We start from the raw sequence: 22,339 nt of genomic DNA, 5'->3' as shown, positions 1-22,339 counted from the left end.
ACTTATTCAATAACTGGAAACTCTTGCGCAGAAGTGATCTTGTCCATGCGCTCTCAATAACTGGCGCGTCTCCGGAACGATTGCGATTCTCGTGCAGCGAAGCATCATTCGGAAAGGTCTCCACTTGCATCGGTCTTTATCGGTGTAGACTACAACAACTGCTGTTATCCCTCAACATATTATAACAGAAACTAATATTCGACAAGAAAGAATTAATTCTCGAAAAGAATACGAATTGAGTAGAAAATACTATTCGATTCGTATTCGAAAATGTGTATATTCGCACACCCGTTATTTTTAGACAAAATAAGTTTTGGAGGTTGTGTGATGAGATTAGGCGTACAACGATGATGAGGCGTAGACGAGTTGCAGGCGTACAAAAGAGTCAGCGATTCAAGACAGGATCACAGAAATGCAGCGCTAAAGGACAGGACAAAATAGTGACGACCACACAGGTAGTAATAAAACGAAGGACGACAACAACGATATACCGGACCATAAACAATAACAAAATAGAGAAGAGCACTGTGTACTCCTCCTCATCTTGTCTTTTAGATGTGTTTCTGTGATCATGGTCAAACTAGCCCGCCAGTCAACTCAAGACAGGAGTAGTCGCGTGGAGTTTCGTCATGCAGTGGAAGTCAAAATAGATCGATGATGATGGCACAGTTGCAGTGCCTGTACATCCGCAACATGCGCAACGGCAGCAGCGCCATCAAGGAAAAAGCGCGTAGGGATACGACGCCTACGAATCAACAGAACCAGCATTTGAAGAGACGATACCAGAGTATCAGCGGCATGCAATGGCGTCAGCACTGACGCCGTATCCTCCTCACTCCACGATGACAAAATAAAGAAAGACAGAATAGTGTTTGCCTGAGCTTGCTGGTTGCACATAGCACAATTGGTTTCCAGCAGAGCGTTCTGACACGGGCAGGAAGACGCGACGGACGACACAAGCTGGTCTAGCAACTGAATGTTTATTATTGATTTCCTATACTTTTTATAGCACAAGAAAACCAATGCCTCTTTTCTTTCTTTCTTTTATTTTTTTTTTTTTTTTGTAATGCCGATTACCCGACTCCTTGGGTTGAAATATCGTCCTTGCGCAAGTAGCTCTTTTCTTTTTCTGTTAGTAGTCAACTACGCCAAAACTACACCGAAATTACACTAAGAAAGTCAACTACGCCGTGCTCTTTAAATATACAGAGGCGCTACGTTCAACCACGGCGCTGGCACCGCCAATGATTAGGAGTGGTCGCACGAGTGGAAAGTGCAAAAAACAAAATGAGATAACGCCTCAGTCGGCGCTAGTGCAGAGAACACCTGTAACAAGCCAGCCGTTCCGTTAGCCTTCTGACGCACATTCCCGAATAAATGTAGAGGAACGACGCCATACCGTGCCGGTCACCGTCACGTCACGCTACAGTGCATAAGCTATAGCTGTTGTGCGTTTGTATGGGCGCGCGTGTGTCCTGAAACGAGCACTATAGAGAATGCCATGAAACCACGCACAGTCAGCGTAGTCACTATGTGGCGTATTGCAATGAAAGGCCACCGCACGCAAGAACGCTTCGCAAAAGCCACAATAAGTCTATAAATACGTCTTTCGTTGTTCTTTTACTACAGCCTTGTTAAAATAATATGCCATGACCCACAATGCGCAATTCAGAATGCCTCTGAAATACGCGAGAGAGATCAAAGGGGAAAAAAAATTCCTCCATGGCTTGTAAACGAAAAGAGAAAGATACAAATGTTGTGCATGTGTATAAATAGGGTAGCCAGACCGCAACGAAAATTGAAAGAATTCAAAGGAGCGTCACAGGAAAACAACGCCGCGAAGACCTCGGAACTTATCTAGAAGGTGGCTTGTGTCTCTCTGCGGGACCATGCGGTCGGGATGGAGTCAAAGACCCCTCGTTGTAATTCGCCACGGCAAGCGGGCTACCGCGAGGGGAAACGGCCGCGGAACGGCCTCAATGGGCGATGGCGAGGTAACAATGGACCGGGATTCACCAAAAAGCTTCATTGCGAGAAGCTGGGGAAAAGAACGGCATAGACGATGCCCCACGAGGGCGCGAGGTGCGGGATCCCCGCAGCAGAGTATATTACCTCGTTGTTCCCATCAGCGTTGGGCGATGACGCACTGCGACGGCTGCGACGCCTTCAACCCTCCTGTAGCCCATGAAGGAATGTACCATCGTATATGTTACAGAGCGCTAGTGCGCGAGCGGTCATCATGAAGAAACTGGCGCGGAAAGTGGACAAGAAAGAATACATGGACGAAGCGCTGACAACGCTTAGAGAGACACTAAAGGGACTCTGATGAACAATACAAAATCAGGTCACGTTAGTAAAGCACTATTTCAAAAACCTATGTACATCAATATGATTTAAAAACAGGGTTGACTACTACATGAGAAAATTAAGGCGCATAAAGCGGGAGACACATGATGCGATTTTCCGTGCGATCTGTCGTACGGCACGTCGTGTGCGACTTGCCTCATGCGGCAATTCGGGACACATGGTACGAATGACCTAGCGACGGGTAGCTCCGCCCAGAACCGGCGCCCCTGCGTGGAAGTTCGGAATGCTGCATAACTTTGAACAGAAAGTGAAAGCAAACGTATTTGCACAGCTCTCTTGTTTGAAACAAACGATGACAATATAAACACGCCTATGGAAGCACTGTAGACGTGTTTCCGTAAGGCCGCGTTAGCAGTAACGGCTCCTTTGACAGCCGCCTGTGGCTATAGGAGCCGGCAGGCATAGCTCGCTCGGCCATCGAATCCGACACCGGTGGCACTTGTGACACGATCGCTTGCAGCTCGTATAACGAAGCGCCTATGTCAGTCGGCACAACATGTACACAGTTATCTCACGCTTAAATTGCAGCACATTTGATTTCATTGGTGCCGACGGAAGCGAACGAGCATGCCAGGCGAGCTTGCGATCGCTGGGAGACTCTGTAGGCCTAGCTCGCCGGCCGTCTATCCGAGGCCGAGGGCCCACGCCGATGCGTACGCAGCTCGTAATAAAGCGCCTAAATTCATCAGCACAATCAATATCTGAACATTTATGTTTCTCTTAAGTGTAAATACGGTTAGTTTTCTCGGTGCCGTTAGTAGCGATGAGTAAACACGCCAGTCAGGCGAGCCGCTTCGTATAGACGATTGCTGGCGCGTCTGCGCTGACCGCGTCCGATTAGAAATTACGCCGCCAACGATTTACTATATCGCACAACGTTTTATAACATCCACTCTTTCGAGGCCACTTTATCCTATAAGTTATTTCGTGTCAGAAACAAATTGCAGCTTATTTATGTGCCGCCGTCAGCGGCGAAAGAGGCCTTGGTTTCGACCAGGGAGAAAAAAAAACAGACGTGATCGGAGCGGCGAGGCGCTCGCTCGCCGGCTCCGCCCCGTCGAGTCTACGACGTGGCCGTGACGTTCGCGCTACCGGCGCTGTCATTGGCTGCGGTCGCCCGACCGATGCGGCAGTCGCACGACAATATTCAGCAAGTCGGTCACATGCGCGGCGCGCGATTCGACGCCGCGTGCGCCGGATTTGGTTGAGAACCTGTTGAGTGCGGTTGCCGATGCGAAGGGTCGTACGACCGATCGCACCCAAAATCGCACCGTGTGTCTCCCGCTTAAACGTCCTTCTAATACCGCGCCGAAAGTCGGCGCCGTACGTCAGTGTGACGTCATAAGTTTCAAATAATTCTCTCCCATTTGGGCCAGTTCTGCCTATGAAAAGTCCTCGAAACTTCTTAGGTTCCCTTTTGGGTTCCTTTGGAGTGCAAGTCCTTTCACGATAAACAATTAACTAGACCCGAATAGACGCTGTCAAAACATGTGACGTCACGGCGAGCAGGGAAGTCAGGGTGGGGTTTCTACTTGTCTTCGTTTTGCACGTCGTCTGGATTATCAAGCCTATTTTCACGGTAAGAGAGGCTGCTCTGATGTTTTCGGAAGGCTAATTTCCGAACAGATCTATATGTTCGTCTTTACTGTCCCTTTAGGTGACCTAACTCACTTCACTGTGATCCTGTAACAGTTATACTAGATTATTCTTACAGAAAACTTTGCTTCGCAATGACAGAGAACGAGTTGAAAGTGAAAAATGTTGCCGACGCCAGCTTTGATTTCTCGAAGCAACGAACTCCCTGTGACGTCACAGACAATGGTAACGTCTGGCCGATAAACGTGATTATCAGAGAAAGCGATTACGTAGAATGCAACACCATGACGCAACCCAGCAGGCTTCGCGGTTTCTTTCCATCCCCAGATGAAGAGCTCCAACATGTGAATGAACAAACGCAACACGACGTCATTTCTGCTGCGGTTTGAACTCGAGAAAACCTAAATTTAACATTTGCCTTCATTCAATGTCGATTTTCTTTAGTTACAGGACTTTATTTCTTTTTTTCCTCCACGTAACTACAGCCTTGGGTGTCCCCTGCAAGAAGTTCCGCGTTTATTTATGCAGGTCTGGCGTAATACCGACCATGAGCTCTGTGATGTGGCGCCACTTAAAAATTGAGGACAAATCTTACTGGGAACCAGCATATGCTTCAGTATTTGAGCCAGATCTCAACACTATGATTTAGAGCTCCTACTGCACAATGATTAAGCTCTGTGGATTTCATTGTTTATTTTACCTCGTCATCGCGTTTCTGTAGCATGTCTTCTGTGAAGCTGTCTTTAAATCTTCCTAGGATTTCTTTACGTAGGAAAATGCACCCGTAATTCAAATTCACAACAAACACTGGACACTTCACCATAAAGTAGACGATGTTTTTTCTCCAGCGGCACGAGGTATTTATGTTATTTATCCAGAATAAATGGAATGAACGGAACCACCTAGGTATCTCCACCGTCAACATCACCGGCACTTCCACATTTAAAGGTGCGATCAAAAAGACGCGCGTAATAAGGTGCAATTTTATGGTTATTCCACCACCTCCCTTTGGCAGCAGCCCTCTGAGGGCGTTAATGAAAGGAATGAGTAGACTTATGTCTTCAAATTGAGGCCCGATCCACTCCCACTGAGTCTCCGGCACGCAGGTGCTGCAAGCGCGCCTATGTGAAACCTGTTATCTCTGCAGGCCACGAACACCGCAAAGGGCTCGCTCTTTTTCTGTCACAGGGTGGTTGCTGAAGCTACGCCTCCTTTCGTCTAACGCAGGCGTACGCGAGCCAGCGCACCCTTACACGACTGAGGCACCAAGGCTCGACACTCTCGCCGGCAGGTGGCGAGATGAGCAGCGACCTTATCCCACAGGTTCGGCCGCCATCTGGAGCCACCGGGCACTGTTCGTACTCAAAACAGCTGCACTGCGCGCCGCAGAGCGAGCGCGCTAATCTCCTCGCCCAGGGAGTAAGTCAGAAATTATGGGAGAAACTGCATAGCCGTAAACATGCAGCGGCAGCGCGTAGTGCGCTGCGTCTCGCGAATCGAGCACAGAGGGTCGGCCAAAAAATGGAACGCGATCGTTGCAGCGCGCAGAACATGCGCTGTCACGTGGCTTCTGCGATGAGGCATAGTTACCGCGCAGTAAACAGTTGGTTTGTGAATGGCCATATGGCAGTTCAAAACGCAAATTGAACGGCGCCAGCCCCCTATACCGACAGAGACTATCGGCACAGGGGGCGGCAAGAAAGAAGTGGCCGTTCTCACTTTTAAACGCGTTTCATTCTACAGCGAAGCTGTCAGTCTCTATTTGGTTGGCATTTTGCGTGTCCGCGTCTGTCAGCGAAAACGTGGGCCGATCCAGGCGGCATAGGGCATTGCAGGGCCAGGAGCAGTGGTGCGTATCCCCGTAAGGAAGAAGCTCCAAGTAGTCAGTATAGTGAGGCGAAAAATGAGTACATTCTTTGGTACCACGCGTGCAACGTACGGCACAGCATTCGTTTCAATAAAGAACAAGCACAAAACAAGCATCAATACCCCATCATTGATGATAAGGCGCTCCAGATAACAATGCGAAGCACGTAAAAAAACCAGCCTAGCAACTGATTTTAATGTTGTTGCAGCACCGCTATGGGCGGCCGCGTGCTGCCAAAATTACCATTACTCCCATTAGTGTGAATCCATAAAGCATTGCATACGCCCCATAAGCAGTTGCAGTGGTGGTTTTGAACAGCTTCGCTGGACACTTTCGCAGGGCTGGGATGGCGAGTCTTTTCTTCTTTTTTTTTTTTTCACACTGGTACCACATGTACTCCATAAACCGTAAACCAAGACGGCAGAAGGTGTTTTTGAATTGACGAGGCACGGCGGCTCTTCGAATTACGGAAGAAGCAACTGAAAAGAGTCTGACATGATTCTTATGGCTGTACAGTGCAACTACTGTCGGGTACTGTTCAAATGATATGTGTACCACACCTAAATCAACTTAAGCAGTAGTGTAGTGACCCAAAAGAGAAATACGTAGTAATGGTGATGTTGACACTAATTTAAATAACCAGCTATTTAAGATTGTCGACGCTGTCGGAGCCGAAAGACGTCGCTTGAAATACACGTGGAGCGCAGCGTTGTGTGCGCAAGAATGCATACGTGTGGTTTCGATGCGATGCAGTGCTGTAAAAGAGCATGGTTGAAATTGCAAGCTGGACACCAACTTTCCTGCTTCTTATATTTGTTCACAAATAACTAACAAACGACATGTTTTAATTCTTTTGTGTACTCTCGCAACGTTCTATCTGTTCTCTCAGCGCTGAAGGAACCATCTATTCGTGCAACACATAACGTCACGCATAGTCGATTACATCGCAATATGCGCCGCTTATATATACGTATAAGGACACGGCTCATATGATGACGTGTCATGACGCGGCACGGCTTTCATATGCGGTTCCTTTGGAATGGGACGCGACGAAAACCAGGTCTCGGTGTCCCATGACCCCGCGCCAACCGGATCTGAATCATGGGGCACGAACTACGAGTCCTCTGATGTTTTGCTCAAGCAAAAAAGAAGAAGGAAACGAACAAAGTGGCAGAAATGAGTGAGAGGTGGATCCGTAGGGGCAATAGTAAAGCGTAGAAAAATGGGAAATGAAAATGTTACAGCGATAAAAACGTCATGCTCTACGTTCTTTTATAGTTGATGTCGGCTTCTTTTGTCAGTATATACATATATTGCTTTTCTCCGCAGGCTCGCAGGTGCGATCACACATCTACATGACGGAAACGGGACGCCCAACACATGTGCAGAGCTCTATGTCTATCCATCGGAGCTTGTTTCTCGGGCCTTTGTTTTTTTAATTGTTCCAGAGATATCGCGACAATCCGCTTCCCAGTCAAGCCCGTTTATATGGTAAGTGACTAAGCGAATCTCTGATCACCACTCATACACTTATAGCGCTGAAGCTGTGGACTTATGAACAGGCCAACTTGTGAAGTAGTGAAAAAAAAAAAAAAAAAAAAGAGGGCACGGGGCATATGGACAGAAAAATGGACCGGGAAATTTAAGTTGAGCCAGCTGGTGCGACACGTCCAAGCTTAGCCAGCAGGAGGAACACTCGTATTAGTTGTATGTGCGCTTCGTGTGTCATTGATTATTCATTGAAAAAAAAAAAAAACAACTGTGGAGAGATGACCTACAGTGCCTCAGTTCCAGCGGAACCGCAGCGGAGCTCACTATAATGTCTCTGAAAACATTTGCAGTATCTGAGTATTCGTGAATTGTGTGATCAACCAGTGTGCTGTTTTTCCTACCGTTTTGCGTTATCATTTGTTCCCTATGGTTAAGCATTTACCCTGTGTATGCGTGAAACACAGCTTAGCAATGAGGAAGTTTGAAAGTTCCGGTGAAAGCCCAGTGGACTTCACATGGTAGATCGGGTCCGTGTGAATAACCTTGTATTTTCTTGAGCCCTGCGCAACGAAACATTGTGTTTAGTGTAAAAGGTAGCAAGTAATTAAAGGGGCAAGCAATCTGTGCACCAACTGTGCACTTGTATCAACTAGCCCGCTTCACTTACAAAATTACAAACGTTACGAACTCACGAATACTCGGCTGATGGCGATGGAATTAGGTGCATGACTAAGCCAGTAATGACTCGGATCATTGTCGATAATTACGGGGCTCTTCCTTCCCGTACTGGTTTTTAGACGCACGACTCGAACTTGTGCCTTCAACGAAGAAAGGGTGCTGCAAGAGGGTTGCACACAATGGGATGAACGCAGCGTTCGGACGTTACTGTCGGCCGAAAACGCAGTTTATACGGTCACGACTCGATGCCATATTTGAGCGCGTTCTAGCAACAATGACACATCATTAGAGGAGCGCGCAAGAGCCTCGGAAACGGAGCTTTAAAACTCGCTCGGCTTCGCTGCGCCGGTTGGAAAGACTAGAAAAAGAGTGAAAACGAAGAATACGAAGAACCCCGTCCCTCCGTCCTCTGTGCCTACACGCTGCCAGCGAAAACAGGCATTGATATCACGCCGTCACACACAAGCAGGGGAAAAGCGGGAGCTCTCGCTATTGTGCCCGCGTGGATTATGGCGATCACCATTATGAGCCCCCCTTATTCCCTCTCCCTCTCACACGACTCGACCTCCCCCCCACCCCCCTCGGCGACCCCCTTCTCTTCGCTCCGAGCGTCAAAGGAAACGTCCCCATGCCGTGCTGTTCACTGGCTGCAGCGGCAGGCATCACAATCCGGACGACCAAACTGTTCTCCCCTCACTTTCCTCGTACTCCTTCTCTCTCCCTTGCTTCGTGTGAAGCGTGCATACCCCGCCGGTGAAGCTCACGTAGCGCCGACGAGCACGGCAAAAGGAAGCTCCAACGGAGGGCGCGGAGTTGGAACCGGTGCCTAAAGCGAAGAAAAGTTCGTAGCCATGAGGAAAAGGTGAGTGGACGGTGGGAGGAGACACTAACCGGCAGAGAGAGTGTGTGGCTGAAGGTGGGCAGAGAGGGAGATCGGTCGGTTCTTCATAGTGGTGCTTTGAGTGGGAGAAACCGAAGGTCGACCTTTCTTTCTTCACAAACACCAGCACCGCCGCCACACTGGCTTGGTTCTTTCCTTCCGGGCGCGCTTCGAGACGCCGCTCATCATGCCTCCGGAATTTCGGGGCGTTGCCGCCGAGAGCGCGCTAGTTCTGCGACGAACCGATGAAGAAGCGCCTCTTGTAGGAGTATTATTGTGGTTTGCGAAATCTGCGCCCGACGAGTTATCTGCATAAAATGCGCGCTGCTTGAGACAGCGCGCATGCACCAGTGGCACGTCCGGAGGCAGCGGCCGTCGAGGAAGAACAGCAAATGTTCGCGGCACACACGACAGCAAGTTGTTTGAACGACGAGTGGCGAGCGGAAACGTCCTCTCAGGCAAGCGGAACGGGACAACCCTGATGCGCGTGCTGTGTAGGCAGGTTGCGGGAGAAGCGCATCCAGATGCGCTTGGACCACGCGTGTCCGGCAGCGCGTCCGTCATTTGACGGTAGCCGAGACACTATGGATGCGCTGTAATAGTCGCTCCTCTTTGTTTAAATTGCCCCCTTTTATCACTGCAATAGCAATTATGACACACCAGGCGCTTTCTGCTGTAAAAAGTCCAAGGGCGATAATATCACCGCCGTGCGCTACATGTGCGAGTGAAGCTTGCGAGGGTGAGACGACGATGGTGGTTCAATCGTGCGCGGGGAAGTGGGGAGGAAGCGCGCCGTCTTCCGTCGCACGCAAGACACGGGGGGGGGGAGGTAGTCCTACTCCGGCAGCAGTTGCGTATGGTGCCGCCGCGAGCGGCCCTATCTTCAAAGCAATCTGCGATACGGAAAGAGTGCGCCGAGTGCGGATAGCTTCGTGTGCGTTGTGTTCGCGCCGCTTAGTTCGCGCTGGAGCGAGATGCAGCACGAAGATCAATTCGTTCGCTGCAGCTGCCGCGCTTTCTCGCTCCAGCGTTCTGACAGCGAGTGTGCGTGGTCATCGAGTGAGATGTATTCATATTTGCTTCTGCGCGGGTGACACCATGCTTGTCAATTCACTTAGTAAGCGAATGTTTACAATATGGCCAATAAAACTACTATCCTTACTTCGTATAGCTGTGTGCTAATTTGCTATCGCAATCGATGCTTCACTTTTCGGGCGAAGCTGCGACTTTTTTGTTCTTCTATCCCACACTAGTATTTATTCTTTTTCTCAACAGAGGGTCAGCCAACACAGGGTCGGCCAACTAAACGATGATGTGCCACTCCGCCTCGTCGAGCCAAGCTTCGCTGCTGTTCCGCGACTTCTGCGAAAAGTTAGCAAATGTTCTCACAGTGAAACCTTATTACTAAATTCTTTTACCCAGAGAGAAGGGTAGCCGAGACACTATGGGTGCACTCCAAGCTAAGCAGGCCGCAGGTGGTCACACTCAGACTCCTGCAAACGAACTCCTACCCAAATCCGGCATCCCTTAACAGCATATATCCTGAGATTTATCCGACTTGTTCTTGTGTGGCCTGTGGTGAGGTTGCTACTTTGCCTCATATGCTCTGGGAGTGCGGGTCGCTGGGCCCGAAGTTCACCAAGGAAGAGTGGGACGCGCTCCTGCGAAGTCCCGTCTTTGAGGACCAAATCCTGGCCGTACAGCGCGCCCGCGATCGGGCCGGCAGACTAGATCTGTCAGTCCCGTCGTGGGATTAGCCGCGTGCGCGTTTTATCGCGTTTTGCTGGACCAAATAAAAGTTTATTCACTCACTCACTCACTCACTCACTCACTCACTCACTCACTCACTCACTCACTCACTCACTCACTCACTCACTCACAATGAACCTAGCAAGCATTTACCCTGACTAATTACTGGGAACTTTATCACATGCGAGACATCTGCAAATAAAGAGTTTGATCTTCATTACGCTTGTTCCAGTACAGAGTTGACTTTCCAAGGCAACTGCCTGGCGTTGCTGCATGCAGGTGCGAGAAAAGATTGACGAAGAAGAGACTGCTAATAAACGACATATTTTGAGGCAACAATAACAACAACATGGGCGTTCGGCCCCCATGCGATTAGTACCTCATCCTACGAGACGTACACACTTTTAAACGTATTATAACGACGTCCAAAAGACAGAGAAGTGGATACTTCAGTAAATGTTCTTAGGGTAAAATAAGTATAGTTTGTGCGCGTTTGACAATACGCGAAGATCACATAGCCAAATAGCGAACGGATACCTGTGAATGAATACCTGTGATGAATGAACTTTCATCTAACATAAATGCCGTGGTCGGTAACATAACCCCATATCAAATTTAATATGACGAAAAAAAGCCAAGGACAGTTTCATCTCGCCATGTTCTATACTAACATTGACCAAAATAGGGATGCTTCAGGGGATTGACTTGGTGATGAGCTCCTACATGCTAAAATGAAGAGCCCCGAAGGCTTCAAAGCAACTTTTTTGCTAATGGTACGGTACTCAGCGGAGCCGACGATGGGAAGAGAGCCAAAACAAACCTCCTAAACTGCGCGATAAGACGGCCCATTCCAAGCTGCTCGCAAGCTAGAGAGACGGAACAGCGTCCCATGGTACACCTTTCGACGCAAGAGCAATATCGGCAACGGCACTTCTAGCAGCGGCTCTCGAGTCAGTTAACCATGGTTGTGCGAAAAAGGAGTGAACAATTTCACTTATCCGCCGCTTCAACGCTATAATACTACACCGACAACTTGCCCCGCGAGTACTCACTTTTTTCTCATCTGCGAAGAAAGGGTCATGTTACGGTCTTTCAGCAAGTCCCCGAGGTACGGCTAAGTACGCCCTGCCGCATGCTGGTGACGTCACCTTCGGCAGCTTTTCTATATTATTAAAATACTTTGTCTCTCTCGCTGTCACCGCGGGGCTTTCTTTTTCTTCGTTTTTTAATTCCCAGGCTGCAGTTTGTTGTTTGGTGTTCGGGTGTTCTCCTTTTTGTTGGTTATGCCAAGGCGAGGTACGGTATAGTATACTATATCCCACGGTCTTAAATCTCTGCTGCCTACCCTCGCAATTTCCCATAGAGATCGACGCACGCGGGAAAGCGACACGAACACGTGACCAATCATTCATCGAGACAGCCCGGTCGCCTCGCAACACGCCCGCCACACAAAGCGGGAGCTCGCGCAATCGCCGCACTAACAACGGTCTCTAACGCTTCCTCCCGTCGCGCTGCCATCCGCGCTGGGCTCATTACCTCCCTCCCCCAGCGAAACAACACAAACACACAAAAATGAAAGGAAAGAGAAAGCAAACTGGCGAGCGAAGTCACGACCTGCGGATACAAGCGAGATCTCAGAGTGCGCGCGTATATATAGGTATATACTGAGGGTTATTGACTTCTGCCTCCTCTACAGCTACGCCAACGCGTTCGCTTCTGCGAGCACGCACAACACAACGGTGACCGAATGATGCAGTTTCGTGTTGTCCGACGAAACGCAACAGAGCTAGGAAGGCTGCTAGAAGTCTCAACGGAGTTGACAGGCCTGTGACTGGGTGGCCTTTAAATTGTTAGCATTAATGGCGCACCGTACGAATTTTGTAGCTCCTTAGAACTCGTTACAAATTTCCTTGACGCTGTCGCTCGTCCAGTTGGAAGTGTCGATCTCCTGTCGCAGGACGCCCGATGATGTGTGTCGTCAACCATAAGGATGTTGCGGCGTACAGGCGCCGACAAAAGTGGTATACTCCACCCAGTCCACGCAGCGGGAGCCGGAGCTACGGCAAACTGAATCGCAACACCATCTACAGGCAGCACCTGGGATCATGCCTGCCGATAATAAAGAGCACCCACTGGCTGTCTCGATCCCAGATACCGCCTGTAGATGGCGTCGCGATGCAGTAGTGTGCCGCTGCTCCGGCTCCCGCTGCGTGAACTGCGTGGGGTATACCACTTTTGTCAGCGCCTGTACATAATTTATCCATACAACCAGGATAAATTCGTGAAATGTCTCGAGAGAGGCAGAGACAGGGCTGCATTTAATCTTTGTGTCTGCATATTTCGCGCACATCAAGAAAATTATGAGGCTAGATGCACCTGTATAAACTAGCCAGTTGGGCACTCTGACGGAGCAACATGGATACTGAGCATCCATTTTGAAAGATTTGTGAACTAAATGCACGTGAAGCTGCATGGTAGCATTTATTAGTTTTATGTACAATACACTGTACGTGCAGAATGACAGCTTCAGAGCTGCAAGCGCTACAGATGTGACATGGGCGCTATCATATATAGAGGCAGCAGAAAGTCGTTATGAATGGGTGCTCAGAATGCGAGTAATGTTGATAGACGATTACTTATTTTTCACCATGTACGTAAGCAAAAACCGTGGCTTACTGGATCGAAACGGCGCAGCGGTGCGGTCTTAGAGGGCACGGTAAAAACTAACCCACTGCGAGATGATGGACAGACGGCAGAAGGTGATCATGGAAAGAGAGCCTGATACGGATGGTCCCTATCAGGTTGCTCCCATTTCCACACATAAGTTCAAGGGAGGGCTGCTGCTACTTCTGACTAAGATATGAATCGACACCTCAGGTCACTTCAAATGTCACCCATACCTTAATATTATCTATATATGTATTTTAAATATAAGTTAATTTGCCGTAAAGATGAGGCTATTAGTGGCGACGGTTGCGTTTGCCAAAAATTAAAAATAATAACAAAGAAAGAAAATGCTGCAGGTTTCGAACATCACTTTTCGTCAGTTTTGCGGGTCCGGTGTGGGTTTTACGCGATTTATTAAATTTTGTCTGAGTGCGGAGCAAAAGCGGCCGCTGCTGCTGGGCACTATATTGACAAATTGTTGCGGCTAGCCAGCTTAGTCAGCAAACTGTCACCGTGCTAGAGGTGCACGCTGACAGATCATTCGCCGCAACTTCAAACGTGCCTGATACATAACTGTTGAGTAAACTTCCTCACGGCCATCGAGCACGTGCAACCAGAGATATAGATCGCCCAACACACGCTGGCTTGCCCCAGCGCGAATTGGACGAAAACATTTCCGCTAGCCTACGAATGGTTCCGGTACAAGGGCGAGAAACAAGGCGTCGGAAGAGTGATTCATCATCGCTATCCAGCTGCCAGCCGATCCACGGGCGCGTCTATCGCGTGCATCGGTCTGCAGAGATGTCTGCATCCGTCATGCCTAATTATACTCCAGACAACGGGTACGATGCAGAAAAGGCGCTCTAAGGGTGGACCATGTTACCGACATACCTTCTCCAAAGGTCGGTAAGGTCTTATAAGTTGCGGGATCCATGAGGACAACGATAAGTGAAACTAACGTGCCACACAAACACGTGCTCTCTCTCTCTCTCCATATATATATATATATATATATATATATAATTATTGGGTCGCGGGAATCATATCCGCGACCTTGTTATCGGTTGTGTCATGTACAGTAGCAGAATTAAGAGGCATTCTTCAAATATTTTTGCCCAGCGTGCATACAGCAGCAAATGGGTCATTTTCACTGACTGCGAAGCAGCCCTGGAGACACGAACGCATTATTGTTTTCAATGTCGCTATTCCTGACTGTCTTATGAAATTACTCAAACGTTGAACTCCTTCGCCATTGTAATGTTGTCATATTTTTTTTTTTTTTACGGTGCATTTCGAGCCATATTAGTATATTAGGTAAAGAAGTAGCAGATAAACTGGATGCTGAGGCACATACTTAGACCCACATTGGCACCTGTTGCCTTCTCGCCATCTATGCTAACGGTCTCATTTGCGACCTGGTATACAAGTTATGCCGGACGACATGGCTTGACCGTGCGAAGTCGACGTCAACGCATGGCATTGAGCCTCTGCTTTCCTATAGACCTCAAGGTAGAACGCACACTAGACGGGCACCATCTGAGTGCCCACAACGCAGTATAACAGAAGCTTCTGCAGAACACTGTCGCATTGAGCGTCTAAATGCGACCAGCAGCGAGAGATCCTTAGCAGTTGCCTAGACAACTTTGTTAGGTGCGCTTTCTTCCAAGGTTAGCACGCATGCCGAGTTAATTTCGAATTATGAAACTTGGCGTCAGCGCGATCACAATGCGCTCAAGTGCGTCTCCATACATGCCAACGTTATCGTCTTGGTTCTCTGTGATCGGAGACGGACCCGCCGTGGTTGCTCAGTGGCTATGGTGTTGGGCTGCTGAGCACGAGGTCGCGGGATCGAATCCCGGCCACGGCGGCCGCATTTCGATGGGGGCGAAATGCGAAAACACTCGTGTACTTAGATTTAGGTGCACGTTAAAGAACCCCAGGTGGTCGAAATTTTCGGAGTCCTCCACTACGGCGTGCCTCATAATCAGAAAGTGGTTTTGGCACGTAAAACTCGATGATTTTTTTTTGATCGGAGACGGATAAAACATAACGCAGGCGCTCGACCATGTATATACGCTGCGCCACGCTGTGCTATGCTGGGAAAGTTATCGCTGATGCATAGTTTAAATCTAGAGGAAATGGGCTGCCAGGCTTGTTTTGACTTCTGCTGAAACATATCCAAATCTGCAGCTCCACGCGGCCTGCAGCGAAGGTCATCTTGTGATGTCAACTAACATATGGTTTGTACAAGCAAGCGAATACGCCACGTGAGTTCTGCTTGCTTTGGCATTCTTATTTATACGCGGGACCAGAGTGTCCAATATCTTATTACTTACATTACAATGACTGTTAGAAGCCTAGGAAGCAGGCTTTGGTTAAAAAAAATAAGAGCCTAACTATGGTTTGACATTTATGGCGATATCATAAGTAAGTATATGAACGACTGCGGTGCGCTGGGGAGTTCACTGAGCACATTCTATACATTGAACACTGAAATAGCTTGTGTGCCTACAGTAGAGGCTTTGGAATTTTTCATGACACATGCGCAATCACTCATACGAGGTGCTCGTTGCTTAGCGCTAGGACCGTGTTGGTCGGGCTGTTCCCGGTTCTGGCGCGTACGGAACATACCCACACGTATATTTTGTGTTCACACTGAAACGACATGTAGCATGCCGACGCCAATCGAGGGGGTTTAGTCACTGAGACACCAAGGCCGGCGCCAAGACGCGAAATAGCACTGAAAGCTGGCAAAAAGTCAGCTCGCGCATACGGAGGAATAAAAGACAGAAGGCAATTGAGAGGTGCAGGAACCTGCATCAGAAAAAAAGGCATGGTACTATTGCAGACTTTCAAACTCTACGTCAGCCGTATAGCATGTATACAGCCTCGAATGCTGTGCGTGAAACAACGCAAAGGAATTCATGCCGGCGGAAACAGCTGGATGGAAAACACACGCGGCCGCTTCCAAAGCGAAATAAAGCTGCGCACTTTCCGGCCTGGAGTCACGTACATAACATTCTTTTTGCGATTATTATCACAGAGCATGTACAGAAAGTAAACGCAAAAGCAAGCTCTCGCTGAACGGCACGTCATATTGTGGAACAGCGCGGTATTGACTCGCAATTTTATCGAGAGTCTTCGCACAGAACTCAAAGAAAATGACTGAAAACAACACAACGCGCGCAATGTCTTACAAGTTTCAGTTCAGAATCAGCTTGCCCTGTGCGGGCGCGCTGTTAAGTATATGACTCGACTGCCAAGCAAGTAGAGATATTTAGATCTATGACACAGAAAAGTGGTAAGTTTCCATGGCTGCGGAGTCAGGCGAGTACTTCAAAGATTATCCGTAGTACATATTCCTTCTCGACTTTACGCGACCGCGAAAAATATTATGAATACAGAGGAATCTGAAACACAGTTTCTTCAACATCTTAACCGAAACACATGCCTTGACAACACAATTCGAAGTCAAGGGACGCTAATGAGAAAAATTATTCAAGCTGTATTAGTAAATTACCCTTCCATAACATTAAAAAAAATTCACTGCTACCAGGAGAAGACGTTTGGGTAAGCCAGAAAAACATGCGAAAACGAAAGCCGTATGGCGATTTTGATGCCGTCTGCGCGGGCCTAGTAAATTTTTTTAGCGGCAGAAATGGGCTAGACTACGTAAAATTTAGTAAACTACGGGGTTTTATGTGCCAAAACCAGGATCTGATTATGAGGCCCGTCGTAGCGGGAGACGCCGAAAATTTGGACCACCTGAGGTTCTTTAAGGCGCACCTAAATCTAAGTACACGGGTGTTTTCGCATTTCGCCCCCATAGAAATGCGGCCGCCGTGGCCGGGATTCGATCCCGCGACGTCGTGCTTAGCAGCGCCATACCATAGCCACTAAGCAACCACGGCCGGTAGCTATACTCTGTCCTACATTCTAAAAGAGCCTAAGAGTGAACTTTGACAGTTAAAAACAAAAAAAACCTGTACAACGGCCGAAATAAGAATAAGTACTTTGCTATCCGTGACGTCACACCGAGGTATTGACGATGCTTTTTAGGCGGGAAATTCAAAAACGAACCTTTCACTGACCTTGAACTTTTTAAATGATCAACCCATTACAAAGAAATCAACAAATTTAGAGTTCTTCAAGAATGCTTTAGCTATCTAAACTGATCCACCGTTTCTATTTGTGTGCCTTTAAAGCGTGTTTCAGCATTAGAGAAATAAAATTTTTTAATGTGCTCATGGCGGTTCTGAGTGTTTGCGCGAAGCACGAACGGTGCTGTAGTTTTTCTAGCTTCACAGTTGCCTTCCTAGATGCTTCCTAGATAAGTTGGCCTCTTATAATTATCACCGCGTTATTCAGGTCATATTAACGCTAATGAAAGAAATCAAATACCACATGCAAAGAACCGTAAGCAGCAAGATGGTCACAATAGTCGTCACTTTTAACTTTGAGAACCTGTCTCAGCAGAACCTTGAGCGGATGTTCTTGCAGAATACAACTTGAATTATTGCCGTTTGCAACATTTAAATTCCGTTTTTTTCAGACAGTAGCGGCGCTACGCACTTGCAAGCATATGTGTACAGGCTACTTATGGCGAATGCCCGAATTATAAGAGGTGAAAAGGAATGAGGCAAGAAAAGCAGCTTTGGCTTGAACACTTAAGCGAGAACAACAAACAATGGCGCATACATTGTTGTAACCTATAGGGCATTCACACTAGCAGTAGCCACGGTGACGAATGAGGCCGTAGAAATGCCGCGTTGAGCACGTGGAATAATTGGAGTACCCAAACTTAGTAGTTGCAGTAGTTGGTAGTAGTAGTTCTCGTAGTTGCAGCAAGGTCTAGTGGTAAATGTTTAGATTCCTTTCAATATCGCACCTTGGTCGATCTGTTTTCTAGTGCACTCTTTTGCAGTCGGCCTACAGCCATGTGCTGACGTAAATAACGCGGAATCACCGTCGGCTCGAAATACAAAGAAGTCCCGACATAAAATACGCCGGATAGTGCTAGAAACTATGACACTGCTAGCTGAAAGTTTTCACATTAAACATAATGTATTACAACTTTCTCAAGAAGCCATCCACATACCGAGAGTCAACGAAAGGTTGCAACCACGATCAACTTTTCGAGCTAGCTAAGGTGTTGGTCAGCTTTCGTGGCTTTTAACAGGCGAATTTAACTAGAAGGGCAAAGGTACGTGCGACACGATTACGCCTAAAGTTGGTTACACCCCTTCAGAAGTCCCGTAGTTAAACATATGCAGAGTGGTTAGGCAGCAACAGCCGGTTTGACCGCGGGAACATTTCCAAAACGGTGCCAAACAATCGAGGTAAACAAGGCGTTGCCTACGATTGCTGGCCTGCCACGCGCTCGAGACAGGAAGCAAGACACGCCACCAGTCGCAAAATGTAGGCCCCATGGAACAACGATCGCCGCACGATTCTAACTTGCTGTCGACAGACTAACCCGTCTGCATCGTGCAGCGTGCGTGTGTATCTCGACACGACTGCACACACGGTGTCGACGAAACACCGACGCGAGACTGGAACGAGCGGATCGCAGGCAATTTCGAAATGTCCAGAGGTGGCGCGCACAACGCTCATAAGGCGCGCATTCCAAACTATTCAGTGTGCGCTACGCCCGAAGATCGCGAAGGATTTCGTCCGAGGAGCTCCTGGCTTCTTTGTCGCGCTCTGGCCATACATAGTCCCGTCTTCGTTCCAGCCTGACAAACAGAAGCCGGGGGACTCACACACGCTTCTGAAACGTGAGGGAAGGGGAGAAAGACAGGAAAGGCCCGCTCCTTCCTGCCGCGAAAACCGAATTCTCTCCTGGCCGTGGCCGTTCGAAGAGCACAATGGCCACGCAGGCCGTTCGGCGTTTCTTCTGGCAAAGTACCGTAACTCACCTAAAGACACCAGCGCAGCGAGGAAGAAGATGACTTGAGCCATGGCACACAAAATTCAGTTCCGTTCGTTTCACGTCCTAGCTTGCGAAGAGCAAGCGATGTTCGACAGTAGGTAGCAGGCGCCGCTGAGGCACTGGCAGAAGCGGCAAACGGCCGTTGATGCGGCTGTGTTCGTGCGCTAGTCGCGGGGTGGCGGCGCGTCGTCGTTGTGTTGGAAGCCGACTCACCGGCGAAGCGTTCTCTCTCTCTCTCTCTCTTACTCGCGTACACGCTGGGCGTTCGAGTTTCCTCCCAGCCTCTCGTTCTCTCTCATGAGGGAAAGGAAGGCGAAACTGAGGGCACGAATACAAACACATGACAAACAAGATCGAACTGATCACGTGACTCTTGTACCTGTGAGTCACGTGACGTGCGAGCGGCCGCAGCGGGTATGGAAAGCGGCTTCGGGCGCTGCGACACCGTGGGGAAGGGTGGGAAAGAGTCTCTGAGGAAGAGCGTTCGCAAAACCATAGGATGAGGAAGAAAATAGAGAGTGAGGCGTACAAAGCGAGGAAAGAAATGCGACGTGAGTGCGTGAGTCCTAGGGGATGGTCCGCGTAGGAGAGAGAGCGCGTAGCTGCACGTAGAATAAGGCAGCCGGAAAGCGGCGAAGGAGAGCCGGCTGCAGAACCTTTTGGGCATTTGAGTTGCCACCTGTTCGGCACGGCGGAGAGACGGGTGGCGCCGTCTGGAAGCGATGTCGTGAAAAACATCTGCTCACTGCCGAGGAGCGCAGGCAGAGTTACATGCTTTCGTACTCGGAGTGCTTCCGACAGGGTCTTTCGTGGGAAACGGCCAGTGTGAGCCTCGTCTGCCGTCGTCGCTGTCTTACTGCCGCGCGGGCTCGCGCCTTGACCGTCACTGCGGCAGAAGACGAGAGCACTTCCGGCCTTGCCACCCGCCAATGCCCGATTCACACCTCTAAAACAACGCTAAAAAAGCATGTTCCGAGTTACGCACGCGTGGCAGACAGCGACTACGAGGCACTTATACGGTGCCCCACGTCCGTCAGGATAGCGCGCAACGGAGGCCTCTCCGTCGCATTTCTGCTCAGGGCACGTGATTACGTGAGTGGGGGCCCAAAACCTTGGGGTTCCGCTAAAGCACGTCGTAGACAACTACCCATTCGTGTGCGCACAGAGAAGCGTGCCCTTCACACAGTGTTTCGTATAGGAATTACAGTTGCAAATGGATCTTTCGAGTGTTGCTTCATATTCGTCTTCGCACGAAAACGTTCACCAGGTGTAGCGCCATCAGTCGATGCCCTCTTGAACACACAACTATTCACCAACGTCCAGCTTCGACACTACCGCAAACCCGTGACTTACGCAGTGTGACTGTATAAGGTCAACTACTGAAAATATTAATTGAATTACCGGCAATGCTATCGCCAGAAAAATTTATTTCACACCTATGTAACAAAATTATGCAAATGTAATAAATTCTGAGTATTAATGCCATCTGCTCCTAGACTGGGGCAAAGGGTAAGAGCGATAAAACAGGGAATGGACTTGAAGTACACCGGACACACTTTGCATTTCTTAGTTACAGTCCACGGCGAATCAACCCAACTTTCTCGAGGTCCGCACAATGGAGTATAGTTAATCTCTGTCTCTAATTTCTCTTGAAATAGGTAGTGTATCTGCCCGTTTATAAATGAACAGAAAATGGATTCAACAAGGCAATACTCAAGCATGAACGAATTCAAAGCATGAACGATGAATTCAAAGGTGGTGATGACGTCATGCTTCTCTGGGACACGTTTAACTCTTGTTAAGTCTTGTATTGATAAACTCGTACCGATGTATAGAAAGAAAACTAAACATCATAATCCATGGATCACTCGTGAAATCATTCATCTCAAACGTAGAATAAAGCGAAAACGCAACTATAAGCTAGCTCAGAATACCGAATTACTCTCTTTAAGGGGTGCTTTACTCATCAAACTACGTAACGCCCGTGACAAGTTTCCTATGATTACATTCTTAAAAAACTCCCAAGACAAGTTTTGGAGTTTCCTGTCCGACTCTAATCGAAGTGTTCAGCAGCTAAGAAAAAACAACAACGTAAATTCTAATCTTAATGATATCGTCAATGAATTAAATGCCACATTTTATAAAGATTTCACTCGAGCTTCAGTTCTCGGCGTCCATGATAAATATGCGCCATCGGCATCTCAATCAATCCCTAACGTTTCAATTAGTCGCGAAGGAATTCTTTCTATGTTGCTTGATATTGACGTAAAAAAATCGCCTGGAGCTGATGGTTTGCCTAACAACTTTCTTCGACGCTACTGCCTAACAACTTTCTTCGACGCTACTCCGAACTAACTTCTCAATTCCTATACATTATTTTTAGTGCATGCCTGAAACAGAGCTCAGTACCAAAACACTGGCTGACGGCCAAGGTAATACCGGTTTTTAAACCAGGTGATAAACTTATTCCTAACAATTACAGACCTATATCCCTCATAAGCACATGTAAGTTCTTGGAGCGTATTATCGCTAATCACATATCTAACCACATCGAAGGGAATAATTTTTTGTTAACTTTCAGCATGGTTATTGTAGGAGATTTTCAACCTCAACTCAATTGTTATCTATTGTACACGACTTTGCCAGTGCAATAGACGACCGCCTGCATATTGACGCAATATTTCTAGACTTGTCAAATGCATTTGACCATGTGCCACATGCAAATATAAATGAAATTCTTAAATCACTTGGACTGCCAGAAAATATAGTGCATCGGATTCAAGCCTATTTAGCGAATCGTGTTCAGTTTGTGGAAATCGATGGTGCGAAATCTAATAGCCTGCCTGTCTTATCCGGTGTACCAGAAGGGTCAGTGTTGGGACCCCTGCTGTTTGTTATCGGTGTAAATGATATTGCTGAAAATTTGGATCCTAATGTCAATGTGAAATTGTTTGCTGATTATGTCATTTCTGCTGCTGTCAGGAGTTCTTCATGCCAGGATACACTTAACAATAGTCTTTGTAAGCTCGCGGACTGGTGCGACGACAGAGGAATGCAAATAAACTTTTCCAAAACAGTGTCAATGACAATAACACTAAAACGAAAATCACTA

At 48.1% G+C, this 22,339-nt stretch overlaps 1 protein-coding gene across 1 annotated transcript in view; it reads right to left on the bottom strand.

Moving 5' to 3' along the window:
- Positions 1-19,442, bottom strand: part of Lac (septate junction protein lachesin) — a 57,223-nt gene extending 37,781 nt beyond the window's left edge. The window contains exon 1 of the mRNA XM_075691967.1: positions 19,214-19,442. Within this exon, the coding sequence (XP_075548082.1) occupies positions 19,214-19,256 (43 nt within the window). The 5' untranslated portion in view covers positions 19,257-19,442. The remainder of the gene's footprint in view (positions 1-19,213) is intronic.
- Positions 19,443-22,339: the final 2,897 nt, after the last annotated feature.

The sequence above is a fragment of the Dermacentor variabilis genome, chromosome 5 (genome assembly GCF_050947875.1).
Source record: "Dermacentor variabilis isolate Ectoservices chromosome 5, ASM5094787v1, whole genome shotgun sequence".
Classification (NCBI taxonomy): Eukaryota; Metazoa; Arthropoda; class Arachnida; order Ixodida; family Ixodidae; genus Dermacentor; species Dermacentor variabilis.
Note: the sequence above shows the minus strand (reverse complement) of the source record. Positions and strands in the feature narration are given on the sequence as shown.